The 22,370-nt window shown below is 36.0% G+C and overlaps 1 protein-coding gene across 1 annotated transcript in view; it reads right to left on the bottom strand.

The window, feature by feature from the left end:
- The window catches only part of CHD7 (chromodomain helicase DNA binding protein 7), a 183,134-nt gene that overhangs the window by 13,052 nt on the left and 147,712 nt on the right, over nt 1-22,370 (bottom strand). Inside the window, exons 16-25 of the mRNA XM_015812377.1 lie at nt 19,147-19,357; nt 18,268-18,463; nt 17,910-18,077; nt 12,562-12,741; nt 11,461-11,571; nt 11,162-11,367; nt 6,821-7,020; nt 4,010-4,169; nt 525-614; nt 57-160 (exon numbers count right to left, since the gene is read on the bottom strand). Coding sequence (XP_015667863.1) covers nt 57-160; nt 525-614; nt 4,010-4,169; nt 6,821-7,020; nt 11,162-11,367; nt 11,461-11,571; nt 12,562-12,741; nt 17,910-18,077; nt 18,268-18,463; nt 19,147-19,357 — 1,626 coding nt within the window. The remainder of the gene's footprint in view (nt 1-56; nt 161-524; nt 615-4,009; nt 4,170-6,820; nt 7,021-11,161; nt 11,368-11,460; nt 11,572-12,561; nt 12,742-17,909; nt 18,078-18,267; nt 18,464-19,146; nt 19,358-22,370) is intronic.

Genomic DNA, 22,370 nt, shown 5'->3' with positions numbered 1-22,370 from the left:
TTGCTGTAACAGAAAGCTTTACCAAGAAGCTCTGTTCAAAGTATGACATCACTTACCATGTTTGAACACTCCAATTAAAAGAGATTTATCTGCCTCTTTATCCCACCAGTCCATAGGAACTTCAGCATGAAATGGTTCAGGGATCCAAATATCAATCTCACTAAAAAAAAGAGTTAGCATTTCCAAATAATTTTAAATGCTGGCATAAGTGTCAAAAGGACAAACTTGTATAACTGGAACTAAAGAAGAAATTAAGTATGCAAAAAAAAATGAAAATGGTATACCTTCTCCCACTTTAAACCTTTACATTAGATTTATAAATTAAAATTGTTCACTGATATTCTGTTGAAGTAGTTTACTTCATGAAATTAACCATTCTTCAACCTTTCTCAACAACCAAAATATGCAGCAGTTTAATAAGAGCATAAACAGATATGTTTAATCTTTAACTTTTTTATGATCCTACAAAAATATTCACACGAACCGTGATCATGAAGCACAAATAAACTTGAATTTGCACTAACCTTGAATCAGAACCCTCTAAGATCTTGTCAGCTTGGTCCCCTATAACTTCTTGCCTCAGATAGTACAGCATGCGGACACGCAGCAGGACCCTGGAGAGGAAAACAGAGAGGGGAAAAAGTTCTTAACTTCAGGACTGTTTGCCAACAGTGGCTTTTGGCAGCTGCTGCTGTTCATCCATCATCCTGCCAAGGCTGATTAGCCATGCTGTATGGTAGGCTTGAAGCGTGACAGATGGTGGCACATAATCACCTCTGTGTGGTGCTTTCTGCTGGCTTCCAACAGGCCTGCCTGGCAACCGCTTAGACTGCACAGAGAGGGATCGAGCTCAGCCCAACCCAGGCGCATTTCATTTAGTTCTACCTAGTGCAGCTTGTGAAGTTTAGACACGTACTCTACCACTGCCTCTGAAGTATTGAAGCAAGTTTGTAAACAACTGAGCAGATGGCTTTCAGTAACTGTTCTGCTTCATTATCTCATAAAATTTCCTCAGCTGCTGCCTTAATACCATTTTTGGAAGCACATCAGAAGTTGTAGGAATAAACGAGATATAAAATCTGGTTTTACTACCTTACAATAAACCCCCGGTATGGAATGTTAGACTTGTTAGATTACACAAATCTTTGTTTTAAAAAATAGGAAAAAGTCAGTGTTTTCTTAAGAAATTGTTTTTTTAAAAGTTTTTGCCAAATTTACTTCTCTTATTACCCTATTTACCTTAGAAGACAACAGAATATACCCATATTTAGCTTTATTGTGTAATTCCTCTAAAAGAATATAAACATTTATTTTGGAGCCATAATCCTATATTCATACTCAAAGACCAAATTGATGTAATTAAACATCTACTCTCTTCCGTTCTCAATGATGCTAGAAAACTATTAAAAGAAATACACTGAAAAAGCATATTCTGCCTGAAATACTAATGATGTGATGTGAACTGGCAATATGTGCGCCACATCTGCCCCCCTGCAGTTTTCTGAAGCTCCTCATCCCCACAGAGTAATGTTGTCCAACTGGGAAAAAAGCCCAAAGGTATTCCCGCCTTTTACTTGGTTAGCCATGTACACCTAGTACTTTGAGCAATACCCCTGCAGCTTCTATCCCAGCCCTTTCCGCATGGTAATAAGACACCCTAAAGCACCTGCAATATTGTAAAGTCTTTGGAACACAATTTAATAATAATAATAATAATAATAATAATAATGATGATGATGATGATGATGATGATGATGATGATGATGATGACGATGACGATGATAAAGCTATATCTGAGACAGTTTCAAATCTAGAAATCATTCTACACAAATGCAAAACAATGTGCAACAGACAGCATCTAGTGAAGAACCTTTTAAAAGTAAGAACATAACTTATTTAATAGCTGCCTTATATAATATTTACTATCAATTAATAAATGAAACAAATGTACATGCCTGTCCATCTACCAGAGGAATTCTGGATGACAAACATGAAAACATAATATAATTTAACGAAAGAGAAAAGAATAAAAAAGGCAACAGAAGCGCCAATAAAAATCTCACAGCCCCACATAACCATGCCAGAACTCCATTAACACTGCCTGAGGAAAAACTCAGGTCTTCACCACCTTCCTGAAGGCCAGTAAGGTGGATTTTTCTTTGTAGAACCCTAAACAGCTGTGCTGCTCTTAGACTTCAAGTGTCCCTGGCCAATAACTGGCATTCTGTCTTTAAAAAAACAAATACTCCAGAGACATGGTGGTCTTTAGCAACCACAACTGCAAGGGTTCTTCAGCTGGTCGAGTACATACCAATATGGAAGAAATTAGAGTTCAGCATTGCTGGATTCATAATTCTAAGTAAGTTAGTTAGGGAAGAACCAGTTCTTCAACTTAAGGAGTTGGCCATCCTGGATTTAGCCCAAAACAAGCCATTTCTACACACAAAGGAGTGTAGGTTACCCCTTGATTTAGATATTGTTTTATTTTATTTAAAAACATTACTATTAAGTTAATGGAAATATTTTGGAATTATATTGTATTTCAATTCTTTTGTACTTCTCTTTCTTCCATTTTGCACATCTTTTCAATTATTTACAACTTATATATATTCAAAGTAAAAAGTTCACTTGGGGTCATGTTATCCAATTGATGTACCCTGCAATATTTGCTGATGTAAAATATAAAAAATAGTTATATTTCCTTTCTTTTATTTCTAGATATTGATTTTTTTTAAAAAAAATAAATGTCCGCCATCCACAGTCAGTGTTGAGTTGGTCTATAAGTCTAAAGAGAAAGAATGTGTGAAAGAGGTGATGGGGAGGAAGGGGGAAGGAGGGAGGAAGATTGTAAGAGGGCAATGGCCAAGCCCCACTGTTCCACTAAACATAGGAATATAATGCCTGAAAACGGCTAGAGTATCCTGACCATATTATCTTTTACGGAAGATGAGACTATAAATTTATTTATGAATTTATTAATCATTTTGTTCAATGCAACTTTTAAGCAGTATATTTAGAAATGTTAAATGGCCATCCATCTTAAATACATAATTCTGAGTGATTAAAAAGCAGTTTATAAGGAAAAAATATAAGAGAAACCATATAAAATGAGCCCCTATAACCAATAAAATAAAATAAAATCCACTACAAAAAAGCCTAAATGCCATACCATAAACTTGCAAAATCAACACATGTTTATAGGGCTCCTCTAACATCCTGGTCCTATGCATGAGGGAAAAAACAGGTCTTAACGGTCTTCCAAAAGGTCAAGAGAATGCACAAAAATAATAGCCATAGCCAGTGCAAGAATAATAATATACAATAAATGAATACACAATAAATGAATTATAATATGTAACTACAATTAAAAATAGAATAGACTTTTGATGATGAACAGTTACGTTTTAAAGAAAAGAATATACTTCCTAATACATAAATTATGAGGAATATGAACTAAATGTCTTTTATTGCACATGCTTCGTTTTCATCAGGCAGCTAAGCTCTGAATAACATCAACAATTATACAGTTTTTTCATCACATATGTTGTTCAAAATCGCAACATTTACAACACAGGGATAATTTCAAAATTGATACGATTAAATTTACAGCATGTCCCTTATCTCACCTCATAAAACATGTAATATAATTTAACACTTTATTTAAATAGCATGTAAGGATTAAATACCACATGCTAGACTCATGAGAAATAATAAGTTCCAATAATTCAATGAACTAAGACCAACCACATTTTAAATACTGACATCAACTTAAATTAACCACATTGAGAAGACAAACAGTAATCTGTATCCTAAGAAAAATGTTAAGCATTAATCAAAATAAGAATGTGCGTGGGTCTATACTATTAAACAGTGTCAATGATGAAGCATAATTTAAAGATTATCCTTATAATAATCTACATGACCTATATTATGGTCCTAGAATTTTAGTTCCATGAAACATTCAACTTCAAGTCAAAATGGGTCAAATTAAGTTAACGGATTAACTTACTTATTACAGTGATGTTTGAGATGTTTCTTATAGCTGTCCTCCTGAAACAAGGCATCTGGATTACAGCTGGCTAGCCAGTCAGCGTTCTGTAGCACTGGTTGTGAACTCTGAGCTTTTACTTTTTTGCCTTTTCTCCCCCGGGGCACTGGAGCAGACAAGCCTAAGAAATGTACACATGCATGGTTTTTCAGCATTAACTCTGACACCATGTCAAAGGAGGCCATCTGCCTGTGAAATCACTTTCTCACAGCCCTTTATCATTATGGTATGGACTTCTAGAAAACTAGGTCGTACTTTACACTATTGCATTCCATGATGATCATTATCATAGTTAAAGGCACTATGCAGCAATTGAAAACAATTAGAAAACCACAGAATGCTATTGTACAATTTACCCTCCTAAGCACTCTCCTTGCAATCCTACACACTTACCTGGATGTTAATCCTATTTTAACTCAGTTTCTGAATAGGCATAACTAGAATTGTGTTGCAAATTATGAAAGGCGCTAGTTTCAGAATAACATAAACATGATACAGCATATTCTACATATGTGTAATTTAAAGATATTGTAGATTTTCATTCATTAGCTGAATTTGTGCCAAAGCTAAAAGTATTTCAGTCCCATTAACATGGCATAAGAGATGATGGGATGTAATAATGTTTCACTATGGCTGGATCATGCTCAATGTTTACATCCCATTATTCTGCCAATGAACTTAAAATAATGTTATAGCCTTTCAGCAACTCTGAAACAGACTGCTCATTTAAAACAATCCAGTGACCTTCTCCCACACAAAAGCAAATGCTAAAGAACTACACAACATATGCTGGTACAAAAAGCTTATTTAATGCACAATATATAGCTAAGCAGCAATTTTAATCATTTACAATTAAAACAAAATTGCATTTTATAGAGAAAAGACTACATTCAGGGTTCTGAGTATTTTTATGCAGTAGATACAGTGGTAAAAGAAACTTTGTGAACTCTTTAGAATTTTCTGAGAGATTATGATTAAATAAACAATCACAGAATCATAGAGCTGGAAGGGAACTTTGAGGTTTTCTAGTCCAACCTCATGCCCAAGACAGGAAATCATATACCATCTTGGACAAATGGTTGTCCAATTTTTTCTTGAAAATCGGCAGCAATGGAGCACCCACAACTCCGGGAGGCAGGCTGTTCCACTGATTAATTATTCTCATTGTGAGGAAATTTCTCCTTAGTTCCAGGTTGGATCGCTCTTTAACAAGCTTCCTGACTGTATGGTGTTACATTTTTACTGAATATACTGAGTCAATATTCACTCTCTGTGTTGGAAAAAGTTTGTGATGTCCAAGGATAATCAAATATTTTAATGGGGGAGGTCAACTCCAGTAAATGAGATGAGCATCATGCATGAATTTGAGAGGCCATTTCCTATTTTAAAAAATTGCATGTTTATGGCCATAGTCAAAGTCTGCTCAGACAAGCATATCTGATATCAGTATTCATCAAGTCTACCATTAGAAAAATATTTAAGAAAAGTGGTATGCATATAAAGGTGTAATGGATGAAACCTCTTTTCTCATAAAAGTGTATGACATCCATCTCAAATATATCAAAGACCTCCTAAACGATCCAGCAGTTTAAGGAACAATGTTCTATGAACATAAGGGATAAAAGTATAATTTTTAGTGTTAATAAGAAGCATTACATTTGGAAAAAATAGTGCATTCCAAAAAAAGAATCTCCTTCTAACCATGAAGTGGGAATATCATGTAAGGCAGTCTAAAAATTAAATAAAGCAATTCAATAAAAGTAGTGGCCAAAATACCTCTAAGCTGATGTACGGGATTGATCAACAAATGCAGGAAGTATTTGTCTGAAACGTCTAAAAGAGGTCCATCAATTAATAAATTTGAAACTTCACATATTTTTCTAACAAAATATATGTAAACACAAGGATTAAATTTATTAACTGTAGGAAAATACTGAAGTAGCAACTTGATTGCAGAGCATCTTTTTTGCATAGAAAGAGTCTTAACTTTGAACTTTAGCATCTACTTATACAGCCTGAAAAGATTCCATATGCATATCTTAAGAACCACTGCCATTCAGAGTACAGATAGCCTTTGCTTAATGACCACCAATTCAGTGACTTTTCAAACTTACAGGAGCACTGAATGAGTGATATTTACAATTAGTCCTTGTACCTATGGCCATCACAGCATATCTGCAGTCACATGATTGAGATCTAGGTACTCAGTGACCAGTGCTGTCTGATTGCCATTTGCCAGGTTCCCGCAAGCAAGTCAATGGGGCAGAAGGTCACAAATGATTACCACTTGACATTGTGCTTAACAATGTCATGGGATTTGCTTAATGACACCAACTGGAAGTACCAGAATTTCCATCGCTAAGTGGCATGGTCACATGATGTTGTGCTTTACAACTGCATTGCTTAGCAACAAAAAATTGTTTTCAATTACTGTCTTTTAGTATAATGAACCAGACACACCAATTGTCTGTCATATTGCTAGTTAGTTTAACTTACAAGAGAACAGTGATACTTTTACATACCAATTATAGAAATGGCTAAGATAAATCTTGGAGAGGAACCTTTAGCATTGAAATATCAGATAAAGATACTAACATGTAATTCCCAGTGACAGAGAGCAAGATTAACAACAATAACACTGAAACACATTTCACACAGAAATACAGATCTATACTTGCTTTGTTCAAGATCACATAATACTACTCAATGGATTTAAAGCAATGTTTTATGACAATAGCAGCAGTGGATATGAAATAAGATGCAGATACATACCAGAATGATTAACTAAGGCCCGAGTTTGTCCATCTGTAGTTGGAGTAATCAAATCCCAGATAAAACTTTTGATGTTCTCATCCCCTTTATAATGATTGAGACAATATACAAGGATAGTCCGGCAAATAGTTTCCACATCTTGCTCAGTTAGCTGACGCTTATAACGTCCATGTAGAAGGATATCAGTCCATCGTCCCCAACTATATTAAAAAAAATATGGCATCACAGCTAGTCCTAACTTACAATAATTTGTTCAGCAACTGTTGAAAATTACAATGGCACTGAATAAAGGGACTTAGACCTATACCCGAAGTTATGGCCACTACTGCACTCGCGCAGTTATGTGAACAAAGTTCAGGCACTTGACAATCTGCCTACCACTTCTGTTTTCCAAAGACAATCTTCAAAAAAGTTGAGTGGACCAAAGCATGATGAGGCGAGGTGGAGGAGACTGAAGGGTGTGGGTCCCAGCAGGGTGCCTCAGTGCAGAAGAAGCCTGAGGAGGCCTGGGACAGGCCACGTATGGGCTAATAAGATGTTGCAATGTGGGCCTGAGCCCACGCCAGGCCTTCTAGGCCTCCCCCCCATGCTCTGTTTAATGGTAGCAATGAAGAGAGCAGGGATTGTGATAATTAATCAAGGCAATCATGGGGGCGCCTCAGTTAACAACTGCCATAACGGACAACCGTAATTCTGGGTTCAATTAAAGTCATAAGTAAAGGACTACTTATATTGCAGAATTTTTATATTAAAATACAAACATATATATTTTGTGGGTCCAAGTTATCTTACTAAGCAAATAGCAAGTCACTAGTATTTTACTATAGCGGAAAAAATAAAATACACATGTTTTATGTAAATGGCTCTCATAAGTTCTGAATAGGAGTTCATATCCCAGAGCAATTTTTTTCCATTTTTATGATTTTAACATGAATCTGAATTTGTTTCTGTAATATTTTTCTGTACTAGCTCTTCACAGAAACAATACGTAAGACAGAGATTTTTAATATCAGTATCATTCACTAAGGCAGTTTTGCTAAATTCAATAATACAATAAAGGATGGGAGCATAACTTTAATTTGAAAATTATTAAATTTTCAGAAATATGAGCTTACTATAAAATAAATGCTGCTGTAGCACAAAATCTAAAATTTTAACTACCTGTCCATTCCTATCATAAACACATCTAACATAATCATGCTGTGTTGTAGTTTTTTTTCTGTTTACAGATAGTTGCTTAATCACCATTGCTTAGCAACCACTTAAAGTTATGATGGCCTCAGAATTGATGCTTTACAGCCTGTAAAGTATTTCTGACCATTGTAAAATGCCATACTGCCCCTCCTGCAATCACATGATCTTATTTCGAGTGCTTGGCAACCTGCTTGCAACTTACAACCAGTTGCGGCATCCTATAGTCATGTGACCACAATTTGTGATGAGTTTTGCCATTTTCTGGCAAAAAGTACCAGTTGTAGATGTTGGTTTCCTTTAAAGGCCATATGGTTTGCTTAACAACAGTTATAACTTACTTTGTTGAAAAACAGTCATAAAATCAAACCAGGTCAGGTGATGGCCAACTTGATGACCGGGGCTAACTTACGACCAAAATTCCAGGTCCAATCATGACAATAAATTAAGGACTACATGGTACAAGATCTTGGGAATGATGGTAACAGAAGCAGGTTTCTTCAAAAAAGGGAAGTCTGTTTTTTTTAATGAGCTTAAGAATTTCTAGTATGCAAAGTATTATTTATGGTTATGCAACTATATTTTTTAATCACTGGCTTTTTTAAATGGCTTGAAAGAAAATCTAAGTTGCCTCAATTTTACCACTGACAAAATTGTAAGAGTGGCAGTCTAACCATGTATATTAGATGCCAGGTTGGAGAAGGCTGAAGTAGGAGATACTGTATATGTTGCTTGCAGAATGGTTGCCTTATCTATTGCAGCTTCTGCTAGTAATGATGCTGAATTTATCTGGAGGGATGGGTGGAGATACTGTATATGTTGCTTGCAGAATGGTTGCCTTATCTATTGCAGCTTCTGCTAGTAATGATGCTGAATTTATCTGGAGGGATGGGTGGAAAGAAATGGAGCTGTACAATCTAAACAATCTATGATGGGTAGGATTGGTGTTGTGCACGATGAATACTGGTTGAAATGTGTCATCAGTCAGCTTCTCTCCCATATTCCAGAATACAGTTGCCTGTCAATTTACCTTTTAGTCTCGCAGTGCTGTTAATGAAAACCAGATCAACCCAAAGTAGTAATATATCATTCAAAAATAAGAGGGCTCACTTAGTGTGCATTAATGAGACCAGGCAGGGTTGATTTGATCCAGCACTGCCTATCTTGGGAATACCAGCATAAATTAGAGGGTGTGGGGAGAGAATGGTTATGATCCATAGACGACCTTTTATGTCTACCAGCAGACCATTCAACTCTGTTGCTGGTTTTAGAGATGTGTGTCTTAGTATTGGGCTATAGAAACAAAATGTTTGTGTATTGACCAATCCACTATTTCTTGAATTAGTCATGGTGATTTCTGATAGTGGAGAATCCAATAATGTACTGCATGGGGATTATACATTCATTTTGGGGCTGCCTTTTGATTCCTTGCTTGTGATGTGTTGGTTTCTATGATAAATCATGGAGCTGTCTTAATGGATCATTGACGGCACATTAGGAAGCAGATTATATTCTAGTTGCATTAGGATAGCAAGAGTATGACCTAAAAGTGAAGGGAGTTATCGTCCTCTTTTTGCCATTGTCTAAGAATTTTCTAACAAGATTAGACTGCCAGATTTTTTTTATCTCCCTGTAGGCTGGGGGATCCATTGGGATCATTTGGTTTAGGATAATTATGTAATGTTAAAGATTCTTGAATGCCTTGGTGACAAGGCTGGCAATTCTGCTGAGACCCTAACTTGAATATTAATAGTGTGATTAAATGGATCACTGATTAAATCACTCTTAATATCTCTGCCAATGTAAAGTCTGGAAAGCTTTTTGGACTTCAGAAGGCCTATGGGCAATGAAACATATCACAAAATGGCTGGAGTACAAATAGTGAAAAACAAATCTGAAGATAAACTAAATTCATTGTGCTAACATGCAGCAGTAAAGGTAATGAAGAAGAGTTTCTTTATAGCCATCATTCCATATTCTCATCTGTAACCATCTGGCAAAATAATATCGTGTTGTTAGGGGACTTTTAAATTCTATTCCTACAGAGCCTTGGAGACAAAAAGCACACTCACAAGGAAGTTTATGAGATAAAATTACTCTTTTACATTTTGACCAAGACACTATGGTTGAACAAAATGTCTGAAGCAGTGCTTTCCATCATATGTCTTCCTAATTCCTGTCTCTTTGTGTCTGATTTGAGTTAACTGAGTAAGAATAGGTGGTTGGAAACAGTAAATGCACTTCTATGGAATTAGCTAACTTGAGACGTATGGAATCCCATTCTGAATCATTTGGTTCTTAATCTCTTCATCCAGTCAATAATCTATCCTTGAAAATATGGTAAATATATAGCTACATGTGCTGTTGGAAGAAAACAAGATATTTGGACTCACTCCAATATAGACTGAGGTTTGATTATCACAAACATATGTGTTTGGTTATCGCAAACATATGTTCAGAAGATACTACATCAAATATCATTGTAGTAGAATACAAAATATATGTGGCAACTGCTCCCTTAAATATACTGTATTTCTGTCAACTATGATTTAGTAGGGACATTTTTTCAATGTGCTTTGTATGCCAATGATCTGCTATCTGATGACAAGAGAAAGAATATTCTCAAGACAAGCTCCCATTAACAGAATTCCCTCTTTATCCACTTATGATTGGCCCTGAATCTTGTCAGTTTTTAGAATTAACTAAAATGTACCTGTTTACCTAGTCTGACAGTTAAATCTATGCTATTTACCAATTAATATTGTGCAACATTATTATTTTAGATGTCTATAGTCTTTTTTGGGGGAGGGGGAAGATTCTACCAAATTGCATAATCATAGTTGCCATCATGAACATTAGATTGTTTTTTACTTATTGTAAATAATTTTCTAAAGTGAATTATTTTTCACTTTAGAATGATTTTTAACAATGAATTTGGTTTAGAAATGATGTGTTGGTATGAATGAATAAATGAATGGGAAAATGAAGAATATAACAATCCAGAATAATGCTTGCAAGCCAAGTTGTATCATATGAGACTTCTATTTGCAATCTCTCTGTGCAATAAGCTACAACCTTTATACAAGTAGAAAGAGCCAAATAATATAAAGCCTTGAATACTGTTTTTTTTTTCCAGTCCATTTTACTTACCCATAGACCAACAGATTTTTTTCTACTCTAAAGCATTCACTCCTTGCATATCCCTGGGATTTGTCCTGCGGCCTACGAAGTTTTATGCTAGGTTTTTCTTCAGAATCACTTTCGAGGTCTGAAAATTCCATCAGTTCGTCTTCTTTGACTGCACTGTATAATCTAGTTTGCTTTCTTATTCTTGGAGTATCAATAACTAGATTGTTCTATAACAAAAATTAAAAAAGTTTTTTTTTAAAAAAGTAATAATAAATGTATTTCAGCAAACTAAATAAAACAGGTAAGTTTAAATTTCTCACCCTTCCATTTAAGGCTTCAATATCAAGTTCAGCTTTTTTTGCCCATTTCTGCCAGAAATTAGGATCATCTAAAGAAATATCTGTTCTGTTACCAGATGCAACAAAACTAGCCTAAAACAAAACAATATAATAATTTGATTAAAGGCTGCAATATACACACTTATATAATGCAAATTATTTTGTGTTTGTTCAACTTCATTTGCATGACTACAGAAATAAAAACAGAAAGATAAATAAAAATAGTTAGTTCTGAATCACCAGAGATCCAAAGAAACAGATAGTGACCAGAGGTGCATAAAATATTTTCAAAGATCTGATTCTACCACCAGAAGTGTTTCTTGGATGTTGGAGCTCAAAACATGTCAACTTTGAATGCTTTATGTACTGCTAGACTAGCTGTACAACACTACAGCTTTCATTCAGCAGTATCCTCAAGATGAGAACAGTGACAAATCCCTGTCTGCCACAAACAAATGAAATAATTAAATGTCTGCCTTTTAAACAGATGTAAGTATTATTAAGATGCAAAATGTCATTTGAAGTAAAAAGGAGCATTCTTATTCTCTGGGTGAAAGTACTGTGACAAAAAGACAATGCTCTTTATTATCTGCTGCAGTGTCACAGGACTGGAACACAGAGGGTCGAACGAGTGCTTTAAAAATTGTATTTTTCTTTCCAAATGACTGCATCCTTCTTCTAAAAGCAGTGACAGAGAGCATTCATTGGAATTATCTTCCCTTAAGCATTGTACAAAACTTACTACTAAATGTTCTACGCAAAGTGTATAGCTACTAGGTTGTGTTAAAGATGCAAAACATAATACTTTGAACATACCTGAATGTTCCCTATTGAGTATTCTCAGCTGAGATACAGGTTCCCTAAAACACCTTATTTCTTGTAGGGGAATTATTTTCAAGTTATATTCATGTTTCAGTTTGCATATTTGTACGGATTCAGAGAATTTTAGATTCTGATTTGGAACATTATTTTAGTGTCTGCTACAGTGGAATTTAAGGATAAGCCTATATTCAGGGGCTATCCATGGGAAAAATCATTCATACATGATTCTGATTAATTTAAAAAATTAACTTTTTTACTGACCTTTGCAAATGTGGAGCCTTTTCCCTCAGACTCAATTGTGATCGTGTGTGTTCGTCTCAAAAGAATTTGATCTATATCCTCTTCACAAAATTTAGATCCTTCATCTTCTTCATCCATTAAAGCACCATAAGCCCCTTTTCTCAAAAGATCCTCTATTTCCTTTTTGGAGAGCTGCTGAACCTATAAGTTGTGAGGAAAAGGAGCTGCCTTTTTATTTTTGATTAATATTTATCAGCTAGCAAAATAAACAATCTTATTTTCTTAACAAGTATAATTAGGATTAGGAAACAATTCTACGGTCCATGGGATTTTATCCAGTATTGTTTCTCCTTCGAAGTCAGAAGGAGAAATTCAAAATGGTACTTTCCTTCCTACTGGTTCACCTTTTCCTAAACTTGGAAGTTTCTGGATCATAACTTTTTCATTTCTATGCCATGCTCCCAAATTCAAAATAAAGCAATAAATGAACTACATTTATTCCCTCTCAATATATACCTAAGGATGGGATTTTTTCCCCGAGGCAACTGAATATGAAAGGCATTGCAATAAATACAGTTTCTTATTACTTACAGTGGATATAGAAAGTCCACATACCCCAATTAAAATGCCAGGTTTTTTGAGATGTAAAAAAAATCAGACCAAGATAAACCACTTAAATTTTTCCATCTTTAATATAACATACAAGCTGTACAATTCAATTGAAAAAGAAACTGAAGTCTTTTAGGGGGGAAATAACAATAAAAAACTAGAATAACACAGCTGCATAAGTATTATACACCCTTAAACTAATACTTTATTAAAGCACTTTTTGACTTTATGACAACATCCAGTCTTTTGAGGTAGGTGCCTATCAGCATAGCACATCTCGCCTTGGGAATCTTTTCCTACTGTTCCTTGTAAAAGCGCTCCAAGTCTGTCAGATTGCAAAGGCATCTCCTGTTCACAGCCCTCTTCAGGTTTTCAATTGGATTCAGGTCTGGGCTCTGGCCGGACCATTCTAAAATTTTGATCTTATTCTGGTAAGATCTTATTAATTTGTTGATTTGGAGATATACTTTGGGTTGTTATCATGTTGAAAGGTAAAATTCTGCTTCATCTTCAGCATTTTAGCAGAAGCCTGAAGGTTTTGTGCCAGAATTGACTAGTATTTGGAACTGTTCATAATTCCTTTCACCTTGACTAAAGTCCCAGGTCCAACTGAAGAAAAGCAGCTGTCAAGCTATGAAGACCCCTTGCATTAGAACTGCCATGATGCTTCTAGCTTCCCTACAGTTACGAGGGGGGAGGGAAGGGTTAAGGTTTGTAATTCACAAGTGGTTTTTATCAGTGTAAGAGTTGAGGTCACTGAAGAAATGTTTTGGCCAACAGAGACTGTCTTCTCATAACAACTGCTCGAAGTCAAATTGGACAATGTGACCTGAACTGTCAGAAGGAAGGGAAAGTTTTACTCTTTTAATTATCTTTTTCCTACGGTACGGTGGCATTATTAACCTGGAAGCAATTCATGGAGGGGGGTAAGACCCCCTTTGAGGTATGGACCATAAAAATTTAAAAGCCCTAAAGACAGACAGACAGACAGACAGACAGACACACACCCACACACACACACCCAAGCTCTCACCCAAACAAGTCCTTTAGGTGCAATACTTCAAACGATTTGACTTTGAATTAAAGTATATCCCGGGGGGGGGGAATTTTCTTGTTGATGCCTTGTCATGCATGCCTCAGTACAAGAACACTCGGGAGGAAGTGGTGAGTTCCATTGTCCCCACCAAACAACAAGCAGCCCAAACTATGACTAGTTGGCAGGAGAAGAAGAGGAATTCGTTCCCCACCAATGCATTTGCCCAACAATTGAATCAGGAGCTACTGACCGTTGTGTGGTTTGTGGTTCAACAAGGAGAACTGACCATGAGAGAAGAGTTAGCGTGAAAGGGAGACAAATTGTATATCTCCTATAGTCTACGCTGCAAGTCCTGCAGGACTGCCACGACCCTAAGCAGGCTGGACACTTTGGGTTCTTAAAGACTCTGCACTTGACTAACCACCAGTTCTGGTGGCCAAAGATGAAAAAAGACATAAAAAGCTATGTGAAAAGCTGTGCAGTTTGCGCAGCCAGGAAAAGGCTGCTGGGGAAGAACCCAGGGCTAATTCAGCAGATCACTGATCCAACCAGGCCATGGGAGGAGATAGCCATGGACTTTATCATGGAACTACCTGAAAGTGGGGAGAACACTGTGATTTGGACTGTGGTAGACCTGTTCTCCAAACAGGCTCATTTTATCGCATGTGCTGGGCTCCTCTCAGCCCAGAAGCTAGCAAAATTGTTCCTGCAGCATATCTACCAGCGCCTAAGCACATCAACTCAGACCGTGGGGTCCAATTCACTGCAAAATTTTGGAGAGAGTTTGTGAGGATGATTGGATTCTCCCAGGGGCTTAGTTCAGCTTTTCATCCGAGTACGAATGGGGCCGTGGAATGAGATAACGCAATAGTGGAACAGTACCTATGTTGTTATGTCAATTTCCAGCAAACAAACTTGGCAGGATTATTACCATTTGCGGAGGTGGCGTATAACAATGCAGTACGGGAGTGGAGTTCTCGCCAATGCCAGAATGTCCGTAGAAGCCTGCCTCCCCGAGTACCTTAACTGAATGGGTGGATTCGTTCCAACATATTTGGAGCAATGCAAAAAAAAAAAAAGCACTAACTAAAAAAACAAAGCATTAACTAAAGCAGTGGAGAGCCAGAAAAATCAGGCAGAGAAGAAACAAGCTCCTCAGGGGATGTTTCATGTGGGAGATAAATTGTATCGATCCACTAAATAACTTAGGTTGAAACAAATTTGCAAGAAGTTAGGTCCAAAGTTCATGGGTCCTTTCCCTATTGTGAAAGTTATAAACCTGGTCATAGTACAGCTGAAGTTACCTAGAATACTAGGAAGAAATATATCCAGTATTTCACTACAGCTTACTGAAGCCATTCCAAGGATCCACTATGAGGCAGGGGGAGAAAGTAGCCCCCACACCTCTAATGGTAAGGGGAGAGACACACTATGAAGTCAAGTGGATCTTTGACTCCAGAATTCATAAAGGGAAGTTACAGTACCTTATCCAATGGAAAGGTTACCCAATGTCAGAAGCTAAATGGGCAAAAGCTCAAAACGTAAAAGCAGACCGTTTGGTAAAATGGTTCTATACAGAAGCCGGGGCCAGGGCAAGGAGAAGTTAACAAGTAATAATGTGTATTCATTTTGTTTTCCAGATTTCCCCTTCCTCTGTAGGGGGCCAGCCTGTCAATCTATGAAGACCCCTTGCATTAGAACTGCCATGATGCTTCTAGCTTGCCTACAGTTGACAAAGAAATATTTTGGAGAACGGACACTATCTTCTCATAACAACCGTTCGAAGACTAATTGGACAATGTGACCTGAGCTGTCAGAGAGGGGAGGGAAAGTTTTAATTATCTTTTCCCGCCATATTGCCAGAGCTGGAATTCCTTCTACCATGCCGGTATGCCATGTCTAATAAAGTTTTACATTAGAGATTGCAATGTTTCTGGTGGATTTACTTCGTTGGGATTTTCAGCTGGAACCATGACAGCAGCTTCAAAAGCACCACTATGCGACACTGTGGGTATGATGTATTTTTGGTGATACAGTGTTGTTTTGGTGAGAAACATGCTTTTTGGAATTGTGGCCAAAAAGTTCAATCTTGATCTCATCAGACCATAACATATTTTTTCACATACTTTTGTCAGACTTGATACAGGTTTTTACAAAATGTAGTTGGGATTGGATGCTTTTCTTTGTAAAAGAAGGCTTCTTTGTTGTCAAGCTATCCCACAGCCCAAACATATGAAGAATATGGGAGATAGATGTCACATGTAGTACATAACCAGTACTTGCCAGAAATTCCTGCAATTCCTTTAATGTTGCTGTAGGCCTCTTGGCAGCCCATCAGAGCAGTTTTCTTCTTGTTTTTTTAAATTAATTTTGGAGGACATCAGTTCTTTGTAATGGCATTGGTGTGCCATAGTTTCTCCACTTGTTGATGACTGTCTTCACTGGGCTCCATGGTATATCCAATGTTTTGAAATTTTTTTGTACCCTTCTCCTGACTGACACCATCCAACAATGAAATCCCTTAGATGCTTTGTAAGCTCTTTGTAGACCATGACTTTTGCTGTAAGAGGCAACTGAGTAAATGTCAGAAAAATCCTACTAGAACAGTTGAACTTTATATGGGCTTGATCAGAGTTACTTTAATTGATGGCAGGTATGTACTACTATTTAACATCAGTTTGAATTGGTTATTTCTGAACACAATCACATCCCAAGTTATAAGAAAGTGTGGACACTTATACAGGGACATTATTCTAGTTGTTTTTTATTTTTTCACCACTAAACAATGTCACTTTGTTTTTCAATTGACGTGTACAGCTTATATATTATATTAAGGGTGGTAAAAATTCTGAAGGGGTTTATCTTGGTCTGAGTTTTTTTACATCTCAAAAACCTGACATTTTAACAGGAGCGTATAGATGTTTTATATCCAGACTTTTTATGTACTAGTTCTTTTTTAATTAGAACATTTAGATGGAATGCTTGGATGGGATTATATAGCTGATCTGACAAATATTTTTTGAATAAAATATTATCAGCTCTGACAATTATTTTTGAAATGAATAAAGTACACACATATTATATAATGAGGGAAGAGATACTAGGAAAAAACTTTCTTCAATTAACAAATAAATGAAATTTAGAATACACTGTACGGCAATAAATAATGGCATCAAAATAGCTTTGGCTGATCTTGAAAAGCCAAGCAGTTTCAGATTCTGTTCAAATTTTCCTAGTGAGATCTTGAATTGGTTCTGTTGTGGATCAAGTGTCCTGTGTGAGCTTTTAAAAAAAACTTTTAAAATATGACTATGTTTGTCATGTTTATTGTTTTATCCTTTTTTTTCTGCTATGTCACCCAGAGCCATTCTTGTGAGATAGGTAGCAATATTAAATAAATAAATAAATAAATAAATAAATAAATAAATAAATAAATAAACAAACAAATAAATATTTGAATGAAAGACAATCAGGAAATCCCAAAGCTGTAGATTAAACTCAGAAGTTGAATAAATAACCTAAAAAAGAATAGTGACTGCCATATTCCATATGGTTGCAGATAAAACAAAATGGGCATATGTGTGTAATGGGCATATGTGTGTAATCATCAGAAGTCAATCTCTACTCAAGGAAAACTTTAGATATTTTTAAAGCTATAAATATATAAGGGAAGGGGAGGGAAGGGAAGGGAAGGGAAGGGAAGAAGAGGGGCATATAATTTTACCCCATTTGTAGCATTCTCTCTTCCGCTCATGGATTGAAGCACAGCTTTATCAAGACCAAGTTTTAAGCTTGCTTTGTCAAACATTTCCCTTTCATAAGAATTCCTTGTTATTAATCTGTAGATTTTCACTGATTTGCTCTGTCCTATCCTGTGACATCGAGCCTGAGCCTGGAAAAATATGAAATGAGATGTATTTTTTAAAACGTATTAAAATGGGTAGTAAAATGAACAAATGTTAGAACAATGTGTTATTTTTAAAAATGTTGAAGTGTTCAAACAGAACATACTACCTGAGCAATAAATTCTGATGGGGGGGGCACTAGGAAAATAGATTGCCAATTGCCTTTTACAATATTACCTGAAGATCATTTTGAGGATTCCAATCTGAATCAAAAATAATGCAGGTATCAGCAGCTGTAAGATTAATCCCCAAGCCACCTGCTCTTGTGCATAGTAGAAAAACAAATCTGTCAGAATCAGGTCTGGAAAACCTATCAATAGCTGCTTGACGAAGGTTGCCTCTTACTCTGCCATCAATTCGTTCATAAGGATATCTACAATAACAAAACAATATTAATAAGATATACCCAGTAATTCAAGATTGAAAGCATTGTTCTCAGAAAATACAGCTTTTCTTCTTATTAGCTTTTATAAATGTGCAGCTCAAATTTCAGTTCTAGCTGTAAAGAGAAGTATATAAGAGGTAAGTGAGCAGAAAGAGCAGATATAAGATTTCTTGTTTCAAAAATGTATGTCAAATTGCAGAAAATTACACAAAGAAAAAAATGTTGCCGGTATAATTAATTGGCTATGTGTCACCTAGAATTAAGAGCCTGAAAATTGTTGCAACTGAAAAAAATAATAAAGAAAATATTTTGGAAAATCTAAGAGTTATTAATGACTGTTTCATGGGCTTTTACTGGAGTCTGTTACATATAATAGAAAATGGTTTTAATCCTGTTTTATTCTAAAAGCATTATCGCTTTTAGCAAAGCTTTCACCACTCTTTGGGGGAGTTGGGCAGTTTAGAAATGTGAAAAATAAATAAATCATAAGTTCTAAAGTAAATGGTTATATACTATGACTATGAAGAAAGAGAATTAATGAGTATTATTTTCTTTAAGCATTCTTCTATTTTATTGTAAAATATTCCTTCTCTGTGCAACACAGGCTAAATACTTGATAGAATAATTGATAGAATTTATTTCCTAAACTTAAACTATACCTTTGTACTCACCGTCTTTGAATGAGGTAGTCTTCCAGTATGTCCAAGCAGCGCACCATCTGGGAAAAGATAAGCACCCTGTGGCCACCAGCCTTCAATTTTGGCAGCAACTTGTCAATCAGTACTAGCTTGCCAGCAGCTTGGATCATTGCCTGGAGCTGAAAATCTGGAGAGTCAGGATTGTGTGTTTCTTTAAACTCTTCCAAAATTTTCTCTTCAGCACCTGCAGAGATTGGACAGCAATATGTGACTACTCTAAAGGTTTTATTAATAAAACTATAAATTTACTTCCAGTTCCTCATACAATGTCTAAGAGTTTTATGTGTAAATGTGTATTTATATAGCTGCATTTATTTAAATTTAACATGGAAAATATATAAATAAACACAAACAATACAAGCAAAGCTTCCAGAAACAAGTTTCACAACAACACAGAGGTGGCAAGCCAGAAGTCATAACAAATTAGGGAGCAGTGAGTGACTGAATAATTAATTAGCAAATTAAGACCATTAAGTACAATATACATAACAGCGAATAGAGAATGTAATGACAAAACCAATTCTTTTTTTTAATAAAGTGTTTTACATACCATTACTAACCATCAAAATTATAGGTTACATTAACTGAATTCTAGTATGAAACAAATCTCAAATTGAATGAGTTCAGTATCTACCAGGTAAAGATCATATGGGAGAGCAGTATATTTAAAAAAAACTCAGAACATCTTAAAATCATTATTACAAGGATGTTTGTTAACTTAAAATATAGCACATTTGTTTTTTATTGTAATCTAGTTATCTTAACACTGCAAACAAGAACATAATGCATCAATGACATCTACATCCTATAAGTGAAAAACTATTAGTACAACAAGTAACTTAATGTGGGAAATAAGCAATATCATATAAGCAGTAACTTTTGTGAAATGAAGCATTAGAATTCTGTTCTATATCTTAAAATAGTGTGTGTTAGACATGCATAGTGGAAAACAAAAATCCACACCAACAGTGGAAAGCAGAAATTCATGCTTATTTTTTAGATAACTATTTCTAGTCACTATTTTGACTAGTAGTATAGAGCTATTTTGGTTTAAACAAAATTACACTTTCATCTATCAGAAATTTCACTTATTCTTCTTTTTTCATTAAATGAACTGTGATTATCTATATTAGCATGATTTTTATTATGTGCTTCAATTCACATGTTAGAAGTATCTAGGCAGTTCTAAACTTATTAATTTATAAGGCTATTGTTGACAAAAACAAATGCCCTTTTAAAGTAATTAGGAAATCATTTCTTCGATGAAAATAATGTCATCTGCCTTGAAGATTCAACAAAGGCATCTGAGTTGATTATTGTCATAAGGCATTGATGCAATCATTCAAGTAAGTTGGTATGTAGCTAAACCTGACATTTGGAGATTGAATAGAACATTTACAGCACGGGTGTCAAACTCGCTGCGTCACATGATGTGTCACAATGTATCACAACTTTTTTTTGCATTGCCGGAGCTGGGGTGGATGCGGCCTCCTTATGATGCAACTGGCTCATGGGCCGGCAGTTTGACACCCCTGATTTACAGCCTCCTCACAAATACAATTTGTTTTAAAATTGAAGCCTGTAAATAATGTAATTTGTGTCCATTAATCAATAAAGTCCAAAGAGAAACATCATAAACTGAATAGAAGCTATGGTTTCTTGCCCAGGTTTCATTTTCAACATTTAGTTTGTCCTGTTTTTGCAACAGAAAGTTACCAAATAAGCAAATAGTCAGTGAAAAAGTAGTGAACTTTATTAAGCTCAAGATTAGTATCTCTGATTGCTGTAAATAAGAAAACTGCATGTTAAAAATCTGCCACTAGACTACGTTGACCCCTACCTCAAATAAAAGATGACTGCCAACTAGTACTTAATAATCACTTCTAAATCACATTCCTTTAAAGGCACGGAAGTATTACCTATTTGACCAAAGATCTGTATTATGCAGTTTGCAACAGGAAGAAAAATACATCAAAGTTGACATAATGGTACAATAGTACATAGGTTGTAATGTATTTATAAGGGAAAAGAGCTAAATCACTACAGTGATATATTATAACCAAGTACTTATTGAGGTGGTTATTAAGTGAATCACATAGTTGTTAAGTGAATCTGGCTTCCAGTCACTTTTTTTCAGTGCTGTGATAACTTTATTTATTTTATTTATCAAATTTAGATACTAAAACTTCACATAGTTGCTAAATGAATGTTTATTAAGTCAAAGACTATCTGTAATTACTTCTACCAATGTCAGTTTGTACATATCTGGTTTCCTCAAAAAATGTTCTAATTTACAATTTTAATTTAATAATCCTCTGAGACAAGTTAGAATAAGTGATGGCTAGATTTCCAAAATATTATACTTCATCTACAACAAATACACTTGATAAAATATAAAGTACTATTATCTATCTACATAAAAGGGTATATAAGCACTTTTGGGGAAACGGCATTGTCATCCCAGGGTTTTTAACAAGAAGTGACTTTTTTTAGGACATTGAAGCTGAGAAAATATTGACAAGGGTCACCAAGATTATTTACAAGTGCTATTGATAGCTTTAATTAAACTTGCATTACCTAGAATGTATTGCTGATACTTATAATTCTACAAAACTGAAGTAGATATAATTATACTCATTTCCAACTTTACTTCATAAGCACTATCCTCTCCCCAATTACATCTTCCTGTCCCATCAGATTTGGCAGAAGTCCCATCAGCTAAGGCAGTGATGGCAAACCTTTTAGAGACCGAGTGCCCAAAAACTGGTCCTGCCCCCACTCCACCCCCCCNCACCCCCCTCCCCCACCCCGCCTGCCCACAGGACCACTCATTGCCTCCAGGGCCCACCGCAGATTGCCCAGGAAGCCCAGCAGCGCTATGGCAGCCACACCCTCTGCCCGCGCCCTGAAGCATCAACTGCATGATGGGGTGTGAGGGCAGAGTCTTGTCTACGCTGCCTGGCTGCCTGGCTGCCATGTCCTTGGCTGTGCTGCTCCATGTGGGCCACGCTCGAGGGCGAACCTCCTTCAGAGGGGCTGCTGGAGAGGAGGGGGTCGTGGGGGGAGGCAAGGCTAGGGCAACGGCACATGTTGCCCACAGAGAGGGCTGAGTGCCGCCTCTGGCACCTGTGCCATAGGTTCCTACCACTGAGCTAAGGGGTTTCATTTGGTGGGATAAAGAAAGAGAGCCTTTTATG

Source organism: Protobothrops mucrosquamatus, unplaced genomic scaffold (genome assembly GCF_001527695.2).
Source record: "Protobothrops mucrosquamatus isolate PMUCROS unplaced genomic scaffold, P.Mucros_1.0 scaffold79, whole genome shotgun sequence".
In the NCBI taxonomy this organism is placed as follows: Eukaryota; Metazoa; Chordata; class Lepidosauria; order Squamata; family Viperidae; genus Protobothrops; species Protobothrops mucrosquamatus.
The sequence above is the reverse complement of the archived record's forward strand: the minus strand, read 5'-3'. Positions and strand labels throughout refer to the sequence as shown.